The sequence below is a fragment of the Mirounga leonina genome, unplaced genomic scaffold (assembly GCF_011800145.1).
Source record: "Mirounga leonina isolate KUSES-001 unplaced genomic scaffold, KU_Mleo_1.0 Mir_170, whole genome shotgun sequence".
In the NCBI taxonomy this organism is placed as follows: Eukaryota; Metazoa; Chordata; class Mammalia; order Carnivora; family Phocidae; genus Mirounga; species Mirounga leonina.
The window spans coordinates 34,326,392-34,344,725 of record NW_023270433.1 but is presented as its reverse complement, the minus strand read 5'-3'; the positions used below and the strand labels follow the sequence as shown (position 1 = coordinate 34,344,725).

Sequence of the window (18,334 nt, the reverse complement as noted above, 5' to 3'; positions counted from 1 at the left end):
AAAGATGCAGAGACTGAGGTCCAGAGAGGGGAAGGTGACTTCCCCCAAAGGTTGGTAAACCTGGAGGCAGGACTGAGGCCCAAGGGTTCAGAATCCTGGTCTAGGGCATCCTGCCCACAGCACACACCTTCTAGCCTCCCCCAGTTCTCCATAATGGCTGAAGGAATTCCATGCATCATTTGGACAGAGATGTTCCAGGTATGGGGAGGGTGAGTCCTGTGTTAAGTCAGATCGGGAAGACAAAGAAGGGAGAGCAAGGCAGGATTTGAATTTTCCCCTCGTGGATGTGCATGTGGGAGAAGGTGCCCCAGAGTCCCCACTCTCAGAACCCACCTGCAGTGAGGGTCCCTGTGCCCCAACCAGGCCCTGAGTTGGGGGGGTGGCCACAGCTCCACCCTGACTCTCCCCCATTGCCCCAGTTCAGCCAAGGCTGGTGGACCTGAGCACTGGCCAGCCTCCCCCACCAGCCCACCTGCCTACTTGCCTCCTTCGGCCAGCCGGCATGGTGGCAGGCCCTGCATGCTCCCTGGGGAGTCCGCCGCCAGGCCTGATGGCGCTGACGGAGGGAGGGAGGCCGCCAAGCTGTCAGTCTGGAGGTGCCCCTCGGAGCCCCTCCTGGCTGGAGCGAGGAGGGTGGGCCGGTGCTGGAGCCGGGCTGTCAGGGCCTTCACAGAGATGAGGCCGGAGAGGCGCTGCCTGACAGCTCGCCCACCGAATTAGGACCATTTGCATGCTAATTTCCAGCGCTAACGGGCTGGCAGGCTGGCTGGGGTGTGGAGTGTGTGCAGAGAGAGGCGCCGCGGCCTCCCTGCCCGCGATGGAACAATGCTTGACTGATCTAGCTGCGTTAACGAGCAAATTATGGTAATTTTGTTATTACAAATGCATAGAAATTTCCAAAGCGGGCAGCCATTCAGGGCAGCTTCCTGCTCCTCCCCACTCCTAAATACTGAGCCCCCTGTTTGTACACATGGGCCTGGCACCCACTTCAGGGACGAAGATTTCCAGGGGCCAGGCTTCCCTCGGAGCCCTCCTGGGGAGGCTGGCCACAGGCCAGAGCATCCCTTCCTGTCAGCAGGCAAGCCCTCAGCTCCCGCCTCCCCCAAACCTCACCTTCTTGTCCCCCGGAGTCTCTGCTTAGTCCCTGGGCCTAGCATTCCCACAAACCTGCCACAATCAAGTTGGTTTCTTTCCATTCTAGGTAGGTAACATGGGTGATTCTCCCTGTAGATGCTCCAAGGACTTGAGAAATGCAATTATTTCTGTGCCCACTCTGTGAACTGGGCTCAGCACCCAGGAAGAGCCGAGGGATTGTCTGATGAAGGAAGGAAGCAAGGAAAGAAGGGAGGGAGGGAGGCAAGGAAGACCAGAACTCATCCCACAAGTGAGGACAATTAAGAGACCGCACCCCTGGCCCGCTCGCTGGTGGGGTAATTAATCTAAGACCTCATCAGAGGCGTCTGTTTGCCAACTGGCACCCGGCAACCCCTCCCGGCATTTATAATTGTCCACTGTCAAAAATCACAATTTGTCCCAGTTTTTCTGGTGATCCTCTTCTTGATTAAAACTATGTTTTTGGAAGCACGCTCTGGAACACGTCCAGACAGAAACTGTTTCCAGCAAAGAGCTCCCTGCTCCCAGCCGTGCAGGGAGGCAGCTCCAGGTGCAGAGCTGGGCACAGAGCACGGGCTTGACAGTGGGACCCTGTCGAAAACCAGTCCGCTCGCGGAGGGGGGCGCACAGCCACGGCTTCACTCCCGGGCCTCTATGTGCGACCCACCAGCCGCCCTCCTACTTTAGAACAGGGATTTCAGGTTTGGGCTGATGTTATTGAAAGGTCAAGAAGCTGTCTCAAATCCATTTTGGAAGCCAGTGGGGAATAAATCATCAATTACGGAGGAGAACGGCACTGAGGAAGGTCCGCTCCGCGCGGCCGACGAGCTGGCTGGGACTCGCAGAAGAGCAAGGGAAGCAGACACCGAAATGCGAGCAGAGACTTTATAACCTCAGCTGGGGTCGTGGCCAGATTTTTCTATTTGTCTGATTTTCTAATTGGGTCACAACTTCCAGAGGGAAACTGAACCCAGGAAAAGAAAACAATCATTTCTTTTTGTCTAGCTGCCTGGCTCTGGGGGGAAAGCAGAGAGCGGGAAGAGCCGGGGACCTTGGCATGGCCTACAGGTCCCCGGCAGAAGCTCTCATGGGCCCGGGGAGGGGGATTGTCTCTCTCCCAGCTGGCTGGGGCCCAGGGCTGGGGGAGAGATGTGGGCTCGGGAAGAACACGCCAAGGTGGGGGTAGGTGGGGTGGGAGTCCTGCTTCGGGTTGTTCTAGAAGCCAGGGCACCCAGGGCCCACCCCAGGAATACCAGGCCTGCCTGAGGTCAGGAGACACAATGCTTCAGTGAAGAACTGATAGTGGGGGAGGCGGGGGGCATTGGTTTTTCCCCAGTGGGAACAACAGGGCAGGCAGCTACCACCGCAAGAAGGCTGGTCTGGCTCTTCCTCTGATCGGCTGTGTGACCCCGAACAAGTGCTTTCCTTGACCTCATCTGCGCCCTCGCAGGCTGACTTCTCAGGCTCAGTCGGGCCCTGTCCGTCTGTTAACAGAGGCAGCTGCAGCTACAGAATGTGTGAGGCTGTATCCAGCCCTCTGCGAGGAATGTGAGAACAGAACCCTCCCCATACCACAGGGACACACCCCAATCTAGACCAGGGCTCACCGCCTCCCATGCTTTTCCTACAGGCAGATTCTCCCAAAGCCAGGGGTGGGGCCCACAGCTGGGGCCCCCACTGAGTCAGTGCCTTTGCCGCTGTCCCCCGTTACCCGCTCCACACCCCCACCACAAAGTCCTGGGTAATGGCAGCTGATCCACGGCTGGTCTCCAGGTTCGATTCCCTTGCAGCCGTTTCCCCAAGTGTCTCCAGCTTCTTCCTTGGGAGTCCTGTTTCCAGAAATCCCCCACTCACAGTGCTCTCAGAAAGTCTGCACATTGACAAAGCCCCAACAGACAGCGAGTTCACGGGGCTGTGGGGATTTGCTTCAGTCCCAGACTCCTGGCTACAGACAAGGCACCTCCCCTTACCTAGATCTGCTCACGCGAGCCCTTCTCTAGAAAGCGACTTCTAGATGTTAACCCAGGGTTTCTAATAGTCAAACACCAAACTGCAAAGTCCTTCTCTTGTCGTCTGGCCTGGACCAACTGCCTGTTGTGTGACCTGATGTGGACCACTTTTCCTAAGCCTCAGTTTTCATCTCTGTGAAATGGGGCTACGAACTGTGCTACCCTCACACTAAGGTGTGGACCCTCTGAGATGACACACAAAAGAGGCTTGTAAATTGTAAAGATCTGTCCAGATGGTGGTGCGTATTCTTCACATTGTTGTGAATAAGACCTCAAAATGGCCACACTGTCATGCATCCTGTGCCGGCGGGACAATGCCCAAGGCATTTGTGACCTGTGATTGCTCTGTAGACAAAAGGACATGATAACACAGTTGTCATTTTCAAATTTCCCTTCCTCGCTCTTTTATCTCTCTCACTCTCTTTTCCATTCCTTCCCTCTTTCTTTCTCTTTCTTTCAACCCTGGATCTAAGTCTCCCTGATTTGGGTCCTTTATTTGTGCCGTTGCACATAGACTCCTTATAAAGAAAATTCATTTGTTCAGGGTCACCGCGTGGTTTTTCATTAAAAACAAATTACCCGCATTCAGAGAGGACATCTGGGCTTCGCGGGTCCCATTAATGACTATATTTCCAGCCTCCCTGGCCCGGTTGGGCTCCCCTTGCCTGTCACCCCGCGTTCCCGGCCCCGGGAGGACAATGAGAGTGACAGTCAAGTGAAAGGGAAAACATGAGGGATGAGGGCGAGAGGCGAGTCCCCTGAGAGGGGAAGGAGGGAAAAGTGAAAAAAATAAATAACTCAAACAGAGGGTAACAAGGGCTATTGTCTCGGCGTCTTCCAGCGAGGAGCCAGAGCAAATACTGGAAGAAAGAGTGGGGGCATGGAAGTCAAGCTGAAGCTCTGTTTAATTACACAGTTGGGCCCTAAGCCGCTGACTCTGCACCGGACAAGGTAGGGAGGGGCGTGTGCCTGATGCAAATGGATTCCATCCATCTCCATTGAGCGCCTACTGTATTCAGGGACAGAGCAGGTGGAGGATTCCAAGAGGAGCAACCAGGGGATGGGAGCACTCTGTCACCGCTCTGACCGAGGGAGACCAGGGGCCCTGCCCTGGGGTGTGCTCACGGGAGAGAGGAGGCCCCCGAGGCGAGGGGTGGGGGAGGCGCAGGGGCAGGCTTCCTATAAGAGCATTTGATTTGGCACCTAGAAGGACGGGTCAGGCACGGAGAGGGGAAGATGGGGTACTGGAATCTGAAGTGTGGTTCTCTGGTGTCCCAGCTGGGAAGAGCCTCTTCTGGGCCATAAAAAGTCTCTGGGTCAGGAAGGCCATCTGCAGCCCTACCAGAGCACCAAGGAAACCAAGAGTGTCTCCACGGCCCAGAGCCCATTCCTTCTCTCCATGGGCACCAGGGGCTAGGTGAACCTGAGCATGAGTGCCAGGTGCCAGGCCCAGTTGCTCCCCTGTTGGCTGTGTACCCCTGGCAAGGCATGGTACCTCTCTGAACTCACCTAGCCTGCCCCTGAAGTGGGCACAAACTCTCCAACCTCCCCAGGTGCTTTATTTTTTAAGATTTTTTATTTATTTATCTGAGAGAGAGAATGGGAGACAGAGAGCATGAGAGGGGGAGGATCAGAGGGAGAAGCAGACTCCCCGCTGAGCAGGGAGCCCGATGCGGGACTCGATCCCGGGACTCCAGGATCATGACCTGAGCCGAAGGCAGTTGCTTAACCAACTGAGCCACCCAGGCGCCCCTCCCCAGGTGCTTTCAAACTGCAACCTGGGATAATAGAGAGGGTTCTGTGATACCACCATGCAGGCAGGCAGGAGGCCTGCAGGTGGAATCAGCTTATGGGCATAAGCATTTTGGCCTCGTTAAGAAGCCTTTTGGAGAGCAGGTGCCAAGCCCTACTGGCTCTCCCTGCCTCCCGAAGGCTCGGAGCACTGCCAGAAGTTCTCTGGAGAGAAATCCCAGGTGGAGTGACCCACAGGCTTAGAGAGGGTGGTCAAGCCAGCTGAGGGCTGACAGCTGATGAGGTCTTGTAGATGGGGGCTGCAGATTCCAGCAAATCAAAGGGAGGAAAACACAGACAACCCCAGTAGATTCAATCTGGTTTTTAGGAAGAACGCCAGTGTGTGTAAAGCAGAGCATACCTTTTGTATTCACTGCCCCCCACCCCCGATCCGTTCATTGTCTCCCTCCTCACTCCACCTCCCACTGACTAACATATGCTTCATCCCCAGTGACAAGCCAAGCCAGAGACTCCTCTCTTCCTAGGTTCCTCCCCTGACCCAGGGTTAGCTACACCCCTAACCTCTTACATTCTTTGACGTGGACAGCATTTCACAATTTTAGAAAAACTCTGCAAAATCAGCTTCAGACATGCCCTCCCTGCTCCAACCCTGCTACAGAGAAATTCTGGAGCCCTCTATTCCTGACCTTCCTAATAGAGGCTGCACCCCCCTTCTCTGTGCTCCCAGAGTCCCTGAGTTTACCTATTACCACATTCGTCCCCCTAGATCCTTACCGACTTGCCCATCTGCACTATAGACTAAGCTTTTCATGGACAAGGGGCACAGCTTTCACCTTTCTATGCCTACCCTCATGCTTGGTACATCTAGTTGGAAGGGAGAGAGAGAGGGAGGGAGGAGAAAAGGAAAGAAAAACTGATGGATGGATGGATGAGTGGCTGGCTGCTGAAACCTGACCAGCTCAAGGTCCCACCACTACTTTTTATGTTCAATATGGTTCAACAGGACATCAGGGTGTCTCCCACGCTGCTTCTTCCCAGACCCCCACGTGCCTAACTATGGGGCACCTCTCCAACCCACCTTATAGTACTTCACGCATAAAGGTACCAAAAATAATGAGACTTCTCATTCTAAAAATACAAAAGGCTTATTTTTATAATTTTGCTTCTGAAATTATTTGGCCACAAGCAATTTATGTAACCTACTGTTGGCTATGATTTCTCAGCAATCAAGATACAGGCCAGGGAATTCTTGCAAAGTGAGAAAATCCAACTTAAAAATTGTTTTCAAATGTAATGAAATTTTTATGAGCACTAAATTTAATAGTTAATGAAGTTAACATAATGTTACAATTTGCAGGCACTAAACATTTATTAAGGCAAGTTTTCCAGCTTCCTTTCTGAACTTTTGAGGCAAAAACAGTGGTAAATTGTTGTAAATTCCTGAAAAGCTCTTGGGCCCTTAGCCCAGGACCCCTCAGGGACCCTGCATTCCCCATTACTGTCCCGTAGGAAGTCCTGGCTAGAATGTCAACCTCCTTCTTTAGGAGCTCAAGTCTGGTAGGGGCTAAGATACACTCACAGATAATGTCATAGAAACTAAGAGGAACATTCACCGGGAGAAGTGGGCAGAGCCAGTGGGTAGATGGCTAAGGGGCTGGTCTGAACCCTGGACTCTGTAGGACACTGGCTCCTGCATGGGGACCCTTTCCTTCCAGGAGGGCTGCCTCCCAGCCTCTCCCTTCCTAGCCCACCCAGCTGAGCCAGGCCCAAAGCACCTTTTCCTCGTTTTCCCTGAAACAGGACTCGACCACTTATCCAGAGGGAACGGCCACCCAGCCCTGTGGCTGGGTACTTTTGCAGCTCCCTCAGGCAGGAAGTGGTACTGGGAGGCAATGCCACAGAATGGCTTGCCATCCCCGGGGCTTGGAGTCGGGCTGCTCTACCACCTACCGTGTGGCCAGGTGCTGAGGAGGACTCCCCTGCAGCCGCTCTGCTAGGGCCTATGCACACATGAGCTGCAGCCCCTGTCCATTGGGGCGCCTCTCCTAGAATCTGACTCAGACCTCGGGATCAAGGAGGATGAAAGCCCCGGGCCCAGCGAGGCCGCCCATTCTCCTCAGGACACCCACACCTGAGGGCTGTGCACCTGCACTCCTCTCTGAACCAACAAGGGAACCCAACCTCTTGGGGCTGGGACCTCAACCTGCCCCACTTCATTTCACCCAAAGCTCAGATGCCCTCCACATACTTCAATTTCTTCTAAAGCAAATCCTGACTGTATCCCCTAATTTCCTAAAAAGGCATCACAATCCAGTTTTTTGTTTGTTTTTAAAAAAATACCACTTGCAGAGGCACATCAGGGAGAAACATGAAAAGTCAGGAGCCCAGACATATGGTCTCCCTCACTCATGACTGGTTCTCATAAGTGCCATCAGAAGGCGCAGAGATGGGGAGAGCTAGACAGAGTAGCCCGGGGAGACCTAGACACAGAGTGTAACTGCTGGTTGTACTGCCTCATGCACCCGAGGTTTCCAGGGCTTGATGTTTGGATGCTGGAGAGGCCCCTCTTCATTCAGCCCAGCCTGGCCTTCCTACTTGTCCCTGCCTGCACCCCAAAACCCCTGCTGGATGCGCAGGCTCTCTGGGCCTTGGGTCTTCTCACCCAACAACGCCCTTCCCATTTCTCAGGCTGCAAACTTGTCTTTCAAGGTCCAGCCCAAGTGACCTCCCCTGGGAAGCCTTCCCTGGTTTCCCCCACCTCACCCCATGGCCCCAGCAAATTCAGCAGCCCCCTCCTTCGCATTTCCTCAGTACATTCCTACATTTAAACTCCTAACACAGCATGCAGGAATCACTTTCTATATCTGTCTCCCCAACCACTCTGTGAGCTGCCTGAGGGCAAGGACTGTGTCTGCAACAACACACCTAGCTTAGAACTGGCACTTTCAGGAAATGTGTGAAGAATGACCAGCCAACTAGCCACCTGCTCTTTCCCCGTGGTTGAGCCTGGTATTCCCCCCAAGTCAGTTCCGTTCCCGGCGTGGCAGAGTGACTAGATGCCACTAGAGGGCAGCAAAGAGTCAGGAACGAGCAACAGGTGGCCACAGGGGAGCCCAGGGTGAGCTTTGAAAAGTATGGAGGGAGCTTCACAAGTACCCAGGCCACAGGACCACCAGACGCCCCGGTGAGGGAGAAGGAAGAGCTGTGAAACCAAAAGCCATTCATTCTCTGAGCAAACACTCTCTGAGCCTGATGCTTAGGCCTGGGAGGCGCTTGACAAGCACTGGTCCAATCTCCCTCCCTCCACCCATGCTTCAGGCCCTCCAACAGGTCCTTTCTAGTTTCTGTGAGCCCCTCCCCTCCCCAGCCTGCCCATTTGCCTATCTTCAGTTCTAATTCTGGGGAAGGGGTCCCTCTGGCTCCCATTCACTGGTCCTAGCCATGCCTTTCAGAATTGTGCAGAGTATATTCTCCCCATGGTCCACATGCTAAATGAAGCCCAGAACGTGGAAATGGCATTCTCAGATCACATAGTGACTCCCTGGCTGAATCTGGCCACAATCCAGGCTTTTGCCTCCCTGCTGGGCCCCCCTGCCCCCGTTCCTGCTTGGCTTGTGACATTCTCGCTTGTGACTGGATTCTTTTCGAACTATTTCTCCCACTGATCCATGGGCTCCATGGGCCATGAACTCCACTGGAGAGTCCTCAGTCTGATGCCAGCCTCGGTCAGGCCAGCCTTAGAGGCATGCAGCTAGGTGTCTTTTCTCACCACCACACCCCGCTGAGGCCCCTATATAAACAACAGTCATCACAGTAATCGTCAACACTTGCGTGGCATTTACTATGTGCTAGGTAAAATTCTAAGAGTACTATATAAACTACATCATTTAATGCTCACTCTTATTCCCGTCACCCCCATTTTATAGATGAGAAGGAAACGAAGGTACAAAGAAGTTATGTAACTTGCCCCAAGTCACACAGCTAGTGAGACACAGAATGGGGATTAAAAACCAGGCAATCTGGCTCCAGTGTCCCATGCTTCCCCATGCGGCTGGGAACCGGGACACGGCAGTGAACAAAACAGACCTAGCTTTGTGTACTGCACAACCTGATGGGAAAGCAGATGAGGATGGAGTAAACCACTGAGGAAAGTCCTTCACCTGTGCTTAGTATCTGCTTAGGATGCTTTGTGAGAGAAGTGATGGGGGGGCGGTCCTGGTTTAGATGGTGTGGTAGGCAGAATAATGACCCCTGACCAAAGAGGTCTACATCCTGATCCCTGGAACCTGTGAGCATGGTAGGTGATATAGCAAAGGGGAATTGCTAATTAGCTGGAAGCTAAGGAGAGTACCCTGGATTATCCAGGTGGGGCCAATAAAATCCCATGAGTCCTTAAAAGTGGAAGAGGGAGGCTGGAGAGAGAGAAGTAGAAAGATGGTGTCACAATAAAGATTCAGCCCAGCATGGCCAGCTTTGAAGATAAAGCACGGGGGCCACCAACGAACAAACGCAGGGAATATCTACACACTGGAAAAGGCAAGGAAACGATTCTCCCCCAGAGCCTCCAGGAGGAACACAGCCCTGCTGACACCTTGACGTTGGCCCACTAACACCCATTCTGGACTTCTGACCTCCAGAACTATAAGATGATGAATTTATGTTTTGAGTCACTAGTTTGTGGTAACTCATTACACTAGCAATAGGAAATTAATACGCATTTGGTTACAGGAAAGACCCCTTTGAGGTGAACCCTACAGGGAGGCAAGGACTAGTCCCGTAAGAGCAGCAGAGAGGGGCTGAGAAGAAGCTGCACCTGCCTCTCATTCCCACCACCAGAGTCCCACGGGCCCCACGCCTGCCCATCTCTCGCTGTCGTTCCACACCTCGCTGGCCTCAGGTTCCTGTTCTACCCACCTTCGGCTCCTTCTTTATGAAAAGAAAATCCATCAGTTAACTGAGCAATGTAACTGAAAAGCACCCCGAAACGATATACACCAACCCATGGCAAGTAGAGCGCCCAGGACAGGAGGAACTTGCTGTGCCCCTTCTAGGGCTTCCAACAAGCTTCTTGTCTGCTTCAGCCCAAGGAAGGCAAACACAACACAGTCGGGATTTCTTGGCACTCGGCCTAAAGCTCCCAGAGGGAAAGCACGTGGAGGGCACGTGGGAGCGTCCCTGACTGGGTCATCTCAAAGACAGTCTCCTTGCTGCTTAGACTTACTGAAGCCAAAGGGCAATGAGCACCCTTCCTTCTCGCCCAGCGTGGAAATTTTAAGAGTTTCAAAAGCCATGCTGATATCTGTTAGGATGTACAAAATCTCCAGGCGGGAATCAACTAGTTGTACCGATCAGGACACCACGGAATCTTTGGTGCAAAACTTTTGGCATTTGCTGGGACTCGAGGAAAACAAGACCCAACTGTTTCCATTCTAAGCTGATTATGTGCCCTCTTTGCTTTATTCAATGTAAGTGATCGACGAAGGGCTCACAGATTTTGCACAGTGGCAGAAGGCAGAAATGGAATCTACAAATACCAGAGAAGACCAAGAAGCCCCATTTTGCAGACCTGGGAACACCCTGGAGCCGGAAACATCAGACAGCACCCCGATGGCAGAATCAGGATGGAAAATACAGAGTCCAAGCCGACAAGCTAGAATTTAATATGGAAAAATGGGATGCCTATTTTTTTTTTTCAGGGCCAAAAGTTCAACTACACTTGGGCAGTCCCTCCTCAATGTGTCTACAAGCAAACCTTACACCTGAAAGTCTTCCCTTGAAAGAAGAGGGGGCAGCCAAATTTCCTAAAACCTAGCATGGAAAAACAACTCAGAAGATGTCAGTCTCCCTCTGGATTCACAGCTAGGGGAGGCAGGCGGACTGTTCCATATAGTGAAACAGACAATTACCACGTCACAGCCTCAGACAAAAGAAGGATAAACAATCTCCTAAAGCCTTGCTCAGTTTGTTTCTCCAAACTCTACCAACATGCCCCTGGGGGTCTGTGAAATGGCATCCCCTTCAGCATGGCCACAACTGAATGAATGCCTCCCAGATTCAGAAGCCCATGAGATTATGAGTCAGAAATCTGAACAAAGTGGAAATCCTCAAATAGATGGTGGTATATCCATGCTCTAATCCCTGGAACTTGTGAATGTTACTTCTATGGACCAAAAAAAAGGGAGGGAGGAGCGTGTGTGGGGGGGTTCCCTTTATAGATGTAATTAAGATTTTTTTTTTTTTAAAGACCCTACCCATTCATTTTGACAGAGAGAGACAGCAAGAGAGAGGGAACACAAGTGGGTGGAGTGGGAGAGGGAGAAGCAGGCTTCCCGCGGAGCAGGGAGCCCGACGCAGGGCTCGATCCCAGGACCCTGGGACCATGACCTGAGCCGAAGGCAGACGCTTAAGGACTGAGCCACCCAGGCACCCTGATGTAATTAAGGATTTTAAAATGGGAAGAGTATCCTGGATTATCCAGCTGGGCCCTAAATGCAGTCCTGTGTATCCTTACAAGGGAGAAGGAGACGTGACCCCCTTCGTGCTGTGAAGGTAGAACAGAGACTTGCAGGGAACACCAGGACCCACAGGAATGGATCTCTCCCTAGAGCCCCCAGAGGGAGCACAGCCCTGGGCCCCAGGACTGCGAGACAGTCACAGGAACTAATGCACAGTTCCATTTAACTTTCCCTGCCTCCCTCCCTCAGCCACAGCACACAGAAGGACCTATTCTGTGCTAGGGACTGTGAGGGCTACAGAAGACAAAGCAGAGGGCCTGGCCTTTACGACCCACCATTCAGCGGCACAGCTAACTGGGCCACACACAGGCTGGGCCATGGGGTGTAACAAAGCCAAGTATCAAGCATCCCCCCGGGGAGGGCCAAACTGGAAGGCTTCCCGGAGCAGGTGATATTTCCACGTAGCCTGAAGGGTAAAGCTGGATCCCAACAGACAGGGGAAGGAAGTAGCAGAAACCAAGGGCACAGATGGGAGTTACACTGATGGATGCGCCTGTGAAGTGTGCGAGGAACCAGTGGGCGGTCACGGGGAGGGACGAGCTGGGCGAGCTGGCCAGAAAGGCAGGTTGAGGCCAGATTAGGTGGCCCAAGACCCGCCATGCCGTAAGGGGGCCCCCTGTGCTGTGTGCCAGTCCTGAGGGAGTTCAGCGAAGACCGTGCCTGTGGGTCAGCACTGCCCCCATGAAGCCATTCCAAAAATAGGTTTGATGATCATGTTGGAAACAGAATCCCAAAGATGTGACACAGTTTGGACACTAAGGAACAGGAACCCCTGAGCATGGGGTCCCAGCCCTGACACTGGGTCTGGAAGGGAATGAGTCGCAGGGGTGTATGAGAAGAGAAAGCAAACGGAGAAGAAAGGGAGAGAGTGGGAGGCAGACCTGGGCTCCCCGCCAAGATGCTTGTGTTCCTCCCTCCACATGGCGTACCGTCCCTCTGTGCCAGGGGACTGACTGATCATGCCCCATGCTAGGACCGGTCCCGCCGCTGGTTTGGTCAGACTGGACCTTTGTTCAGGCCTGTGATTCCTGCGGCTGCTGTTAATGGGCGAGGAACCGTCGTTGGTTCCCACTGGGGTGTCTGCCAGGCCCACGGCCATTTGTATCTTGAGCCTAGTAATTAGGCCTGGAGAAATCACGGGGGCCGGGGCAGACTCTGTTTGGATAAACTCAAGAAAGCTCAGCTGCTTCTCAAGACTTGGCCTCTTTGGGGTCTGCGGTGGGGAGACGGCGGGGCCAGCTGGTGGCCTCAGCCTTACCGGACAGTGTGCCCTTGGGAGAGGGCCTGGGGCAGCTGCCTGGGCCCCTGCCATCCGGCAGAAGCTTGTGTTGATGAAATGAGAGCACACAGAGGCAGCGGAGTACGGAGGAAGGAGCCCGAACTGCTGGGCAAAGCCCCAGACTCAAGCCCTGCCCCCTGCAGGCTGGGCAGCCTTGGGCGATTCCCCAACTGCTCTGAGTTTCAGCTTCCCCTTTTGGAAAATGGGGATTTGATTCCTACCCAGCCCACCTCACAGGGTTGGAACTATAAAGGGCTCCCGGGAAAGCACTTTGCCTTTTATAAAGTGCTACGGAAGCGTGAGGGGCCGTGAGTGGGCAGGACTTGGGCTCCATCTCCTGAGAGTAGGGGCGGGAAGGAGTCTGGGTCCCCCCACCTCTGTTGGCCTTGTGCACAGTATTTCCCGACGCTCTGCCATGAGCCCATCCCCCCCCAGCAGAGAGGCAAAGGCTCTTTGCAGGTGTGAACCTGGCAGGCCTCCCTGGCCCTGGCGAGGCCCAGGGCACGAGTACACACAGAGGCCATTTCCCATATGTCTCATATTTAAAAGTCATAAATCAAGCTAACAAACCGTTAAATGAAATATGCTCTGTCCTCCTACCTTGTTAAATACATCTTTGTTAACAACCGGGAAGGCCAGGAGTGAATTTAGAATTCTGGGACTCCTTGGCATCTGTGCCAGGACCTGGCTGCGTGGGGAAAGCCCAGCCAGGCTAGGATTCGCCCTGCGTCCCTTCCCGCCCCTGGCTTGGCTCATCATTCTGTGGGGCCTCACACGGACGTGGGAACACCCCATCTCACGTTCAGTTCTGCCCATCCCCCACCAGTCCTCAGCCTGGGGTGCCACGCCCATGACACGGACTGCAGAGGAGGCTGGCAGAGGCATGTGGTTACTTAGGCAGGACCCCTAGGGTGGGCTAGAAAGAGGGGCTCGGGCACCAGGTAAATGACTCAGAACAAGAAACAATACTAACCCTTAAAAGAATAAAAGAAGTGTAACCACATCCAACCCAGTCCTGATTTTCCCCCTGATTTTTTTAAACATCTTTCAAAAAATGATACTTTGGGTTTCCTGCTATGCTCATGCCCTGAGGACACAGCCAGCCAGCACCAGGATGATGTGATGTCTTTCCCCACCCGATCCTACAGTGGAAGGAACAGGGCGGCCTCCTTTCTAAATGTCTTTAAAGAAACAGACCCATCGCTGGCGCGAGGGGATAAGGTTTCCTTCCGTGGCCACGGGGTATTCAGCTCCAATCAAGTCACCAACCCACCTGCCAACATCCTCTCTGTCCTGAGCACATGGTCCTCAACCCCAAGGAGTAAGGCTGCTGAGAGCCCCTGGGGGTCGCGGAGGGAAGCCTCCTGGTATTCACCTCGCACAAACTGCGTGGGGGAGGATGGAGGAGGACCCCGACTGAGCACTGGCTGGGCAACCTTTGGCCAGGTTCCGCACCCCTCTGTGTTCAGACTATCTGTGTGGCCACCAAGGGGCTGTTTGAGTGACAGTCCCCACCCCCTTCCCGAGTTCACTGCCGGCCCCACTGAAGGCCCAGCTGCAGAGAGAGAGGCTGAGAGTGCAGACCTCTGCCTGATTTATTCAGGTCCGCTTCTCAGAAGCGTAGAGGTCACCCGGGCTGTTTGGGGGGAAGCCCCCCCCGAAACCCCGTCCGCTGCCTGCTGTGGAGACGCCAACAGCGCAAACTCACCAGGCACCATCCCTGTCAGCGTCGGTGCCGAGTAGCTGCCCTGTCCGGCGGGGGGGACGTGCGGAGGGTACCCGGGGAGGGTCGTGCTCGCCAAGTCACGGCCTGAGGAATCAAAGCAACAAATCACGGGGTGAGTGTCTCCGTGGCCAGCGCTCATGTCCACAGCTCCCGGGACATCTGCACATTTGTCACGTCTGGGCGCTGAGCGCCAGGGTGCCCCCGCCCCCCGCCCGTCACTCACACATGCAGACACGTGCGCACGCGCGCACACACACACGCACAGACACACAGCCCTCCGGCCACCCTGGCTCCACTCAGCAGGGACCCGGGACAGCTCTGCTGCTTCCCTGGGAAAACGGAGCTCCGGCCAGCTCACCCCGCGAGAGCTGAAGGGGGACTTGGACTTCTCCCCGTCCACACCTTTGCTTCTGCCGCGCCTCTGCGCCACGCACCCTCTCCTCCAGCTGCAGGCAGCCCAACACCCCGCGCCCGCGAAGGCCTGCTCCAACACCTCCCTCCTCCTCCTCCTCCTCAGACCCTCAGCTGTGGGTCTGGTCCTTATTCAGTCCTTCCTCCTTTGCCCTAGCTCGCCATTCACTCGACAAAGGTGCAGGAAGTGTACCTCCTCACACCTGACACTGTTCTGGGCACTGGGACGTGGAGATTAAGGCCTCGGCCATTGGGGGGCAGACATTCTGGTGGGTATGTGTTCACCTCTTTGCAGGCTGCCGGCTCCTGGAGGGCAGGGGGGACACCTCATTCATCCACCACAGGGCTTGGCACCTGGTGGGTCCCGAGTAAGGGCAGAACGAATGGGGTGTCCAAGCATGCTGGGTTTCATGCTGTGTGGAAGAAAGCCCAGGTAGCAGAACTCTGTAAGGGAGATGGCACTGAGCTTTGGCCGCCTCTTAGGGATAAAGCAGAGCTCCGGCCCTTTCAAGCACCACCAGTTACGTGTATGTAACAGGGTGTTCGGGGCTCAGGAACCCAGATCTTGGGCAATCCGACTGTTCAGTGATTAGGTGGTGGGCCCTGAGGACAAGACCCCGCCCTACGGGTGGGATTGCCAATTGCTCCTGGAAGAAGGAGATACACCTGCTTCAGCCATCCTGGGAGGCAGGAGGGAAATGAGGTGGCCTTAGGACAAGGGAGGGAAAGTGGAACCTTGACCTCCTCTGATTATGGACACTGGAGACTGGGTGGGGGCAGCTCCTGACCATGAAGAGCCAGGCCAAGTCCCAGGAAGGACTCCTGGAGCCCAGCGACTTGGTGCAGGCCCTACCACAGGTAGACGACTCTGAGCTCAGCCCATTAGCAGGTGGCCCAAGGAGAGAGACCACCTCTGATCAACACTCCCCAAAGAATCCAAGCCAGCACACGGTATGGGCCGTGAACGTTCCCCAGATAAACCAACAGCCTTTCTAGTGCCAGTCCTTCAAAGACTGTCCAGCCAACAGCCAAAGGCTGCCTCATTTCACAGGGTTCTGCTTACCTTCCAGAACCTTATGGAACAGAAGGCATGTGGCCTCCCCTGACCTTGCTCACCACCTCCCTGCCTTTAGACTGGGCATCCCAGCTTGCAACAAGCATTGCTCGTGTGTCTTCACATGGGGCATTGGAAGGGGAGCAAATGAACTACCTCTGAGCCCCCACAAGAGCTGACATTAAACAAAAAACTGGAATCGGTGGAACTGACCAATTCTAATAAAGGTCATTTAAGGAGGTTTTCTCCCCAGCCCTTGTATGCCTCCCTCTCTCATCCTCCTCTGACCCCGCGCTTATAGCCCCCTAGGGCAGCTCCTGTCTCCAGGGTCACGTCTTTGCACCCAACGTCAGAATGGCAGAGGCCTGCAGATCTTTGTTAAGTGAATGAAAGAAGTGGTTCCAACAGGGCCCCTGATCTCTCGGGAGCTCATAAAATTCCCTCCACTCGTGGTCAAGAATCAGTGAAGGGAGGGCCCTTGAAGCTTTTCTGGACCAGCCCTGTCGCCATTCTGCAGATGGCAAAGCTGAGACCCATGGTGGGTGGGGAGCAACGAGCTCGGGTTTCCTAACATCAGCCCAGGACCCTCCTCTGCCTCAAGCAGCATCCTGGCGGGGGTGGGAAGAGCACTCACACCCAACACGGAGCCCTCTGCACACGGTCACAGGGATTTGGTGACCCGAGGGCTGCTGAGAAGGTATCTGAGGAAGCGGAGTGAGCCTACGTGTCAGGCTAGCTGGTACAAGATCAAAATGCCAGGGGCCAGACTGTGAGACATGCAGAGAAAGCAGTCGTGGCGGGAGCTGTTCTGATGGGCTGTGGAGCTCCAGCCCCAGCACCATCCCCAGGCTCACGCCCCTGGTGAAGACGACAAACCACAAATGCAGTGACAGAGGTCACGTGTTTAGCCATTCCGCTCCACTGCCACGCACATACACCTGGCGGGGCGTCTGATGGTGAATCCAGAGGCTCTACGTCACCCAGGCTGAGCCTTGCCTTCAGGCCACACCATGACCATTGCTTATCGGCTCTGTCGTGCAGAAGAAAATTCAACTACGCAGTTTTTGTGGATATATGTGTAGGGGTAGGAGCCAGGACCACATCAGAGAGAGGCCAAATCTGCCTCCTGAAAGACAGATGGCATTATCCTGATAGGAGGCTGCCTGGTGCAGGGAGCACATGGGGGCCAAGCCTCACAAGATCCACATCTGGTTGCCTGAGATGGGAAAGAGGGTCGTGGGAAGAGAAGGGGCTTGCCCAGGGACACTCAGTCGACTGGAGGCAAGCCTGGGACTGGAATGCAGCTCTCCTGCCTCCTGGGACTGCATTCTTTCTTCAACAAGAAGCTGTGCCTTTGGTCAGAACCCCAACAGTTTCTGCCAGTGTTACATATGCTTTAAAACCTTGATCCCTTAAGCAGAAAATACAGTGCCTCACCAAAGCACCCAACTCAAGAAGCCAGATTAAAAAAGTAATAAAATGAGGTGGCTGGGTGGCTCAGCCGGTTAAGCATCCGACTCTGGATTTCGGCTCAGGTCATGATCTCAGGGTCTTGAGATCAAGCCCCACATCGGGCTCCATGCTGGCCATGGAGCCTGCCTAAGATTCTCCCTCTCCTTCTGCCCCTCCCGCCCCTCTAAAAAAAAAAGTAATAAAATGAACCTAAGGAAAGGAGGAGGAAGGAATTGATAAAGAAAAAGCAGAAGATAAAGAATTAGGAAACAGAGAAAAGCACACAGAACAATAAATGCACCCAAGAATTGTTACTGGAAAAGACCAATAAGACAGACAAACCTAGGGCAAGATCCAAAAAAGAAGACACAAATATCAAAATAAGGAATGAGGAGAAGGGGCGCCTGGGTGGCTCAGTCATTAAGCGTCTGCCTTCAGCTCAGGTCATGATCCCAGGGTCCTGGGATAGAGCCGCATCGGGCTCCCTGCTCGGCAAGAAGCCTGCTTCTCCCTCTCCCACTCCCCCTGCTTGTGTTCCCTCTCTCTCTGTGTTTCTCTCTGTCAAATAAATCAATAAAATCTTTAAAAAAATAAAAGGAATGAGGAGAAGATACAACCAGAGACATGGAAAATATATTAAAAAATGCAAAGATGCGGGCTGCCTGGGTGGCTCAGTCGGTTAAGCGTCTGCCTTCGGCTCAGATCCCGGGGTCCTGGGATTGAGCCCCGCATCGGGTTCCCTGCTCGGCGGGAAGCCTGCTTCTCCCTCTCCCACTCCCCCTGCTTGTGTTCCCTCTCTCACTGTCTCTCTCTCTCTCCATCAAATAAATAAAATCTTAAAAAAAAATTGCCAAGATGCTCTATACTAATACATATGGACATCTTAGCAAAAGGTACAATTTTCTAGGAAAACATGAATTACCAAAATTAAGTTGAGAAGGAGAAAACACAAACAGCCCAATCACTTCGGCAGAAATAGAAAAGGTTCTTTCTTAAAATAATTTTTAAAAATAAGATGTCCAT

General features: G+C 53.8%; 1 protein-coding gene across 1 annotated transcript in view; it reads right to left on the bottom strand.

Moving 5' to 3' along the window:
* Window positions 1-18,334, bottom strand: part of PAX5 (paired box 5) — a 183,447-nt gene that overhangs the window by 22,575 nt on the left and 142,538 nt on the right. Inside the window, exon 8 of the mRNA XM_035016298.1 lies at window positions 14,377-14,478. Coding sequence (XP_034872189.1) covers window positions 14,377-14,478 — 102 coding nt within the window. The remainder of the gene's footprint in view (window positions 1-14,376; window positions 14,479-18,334) is intronic.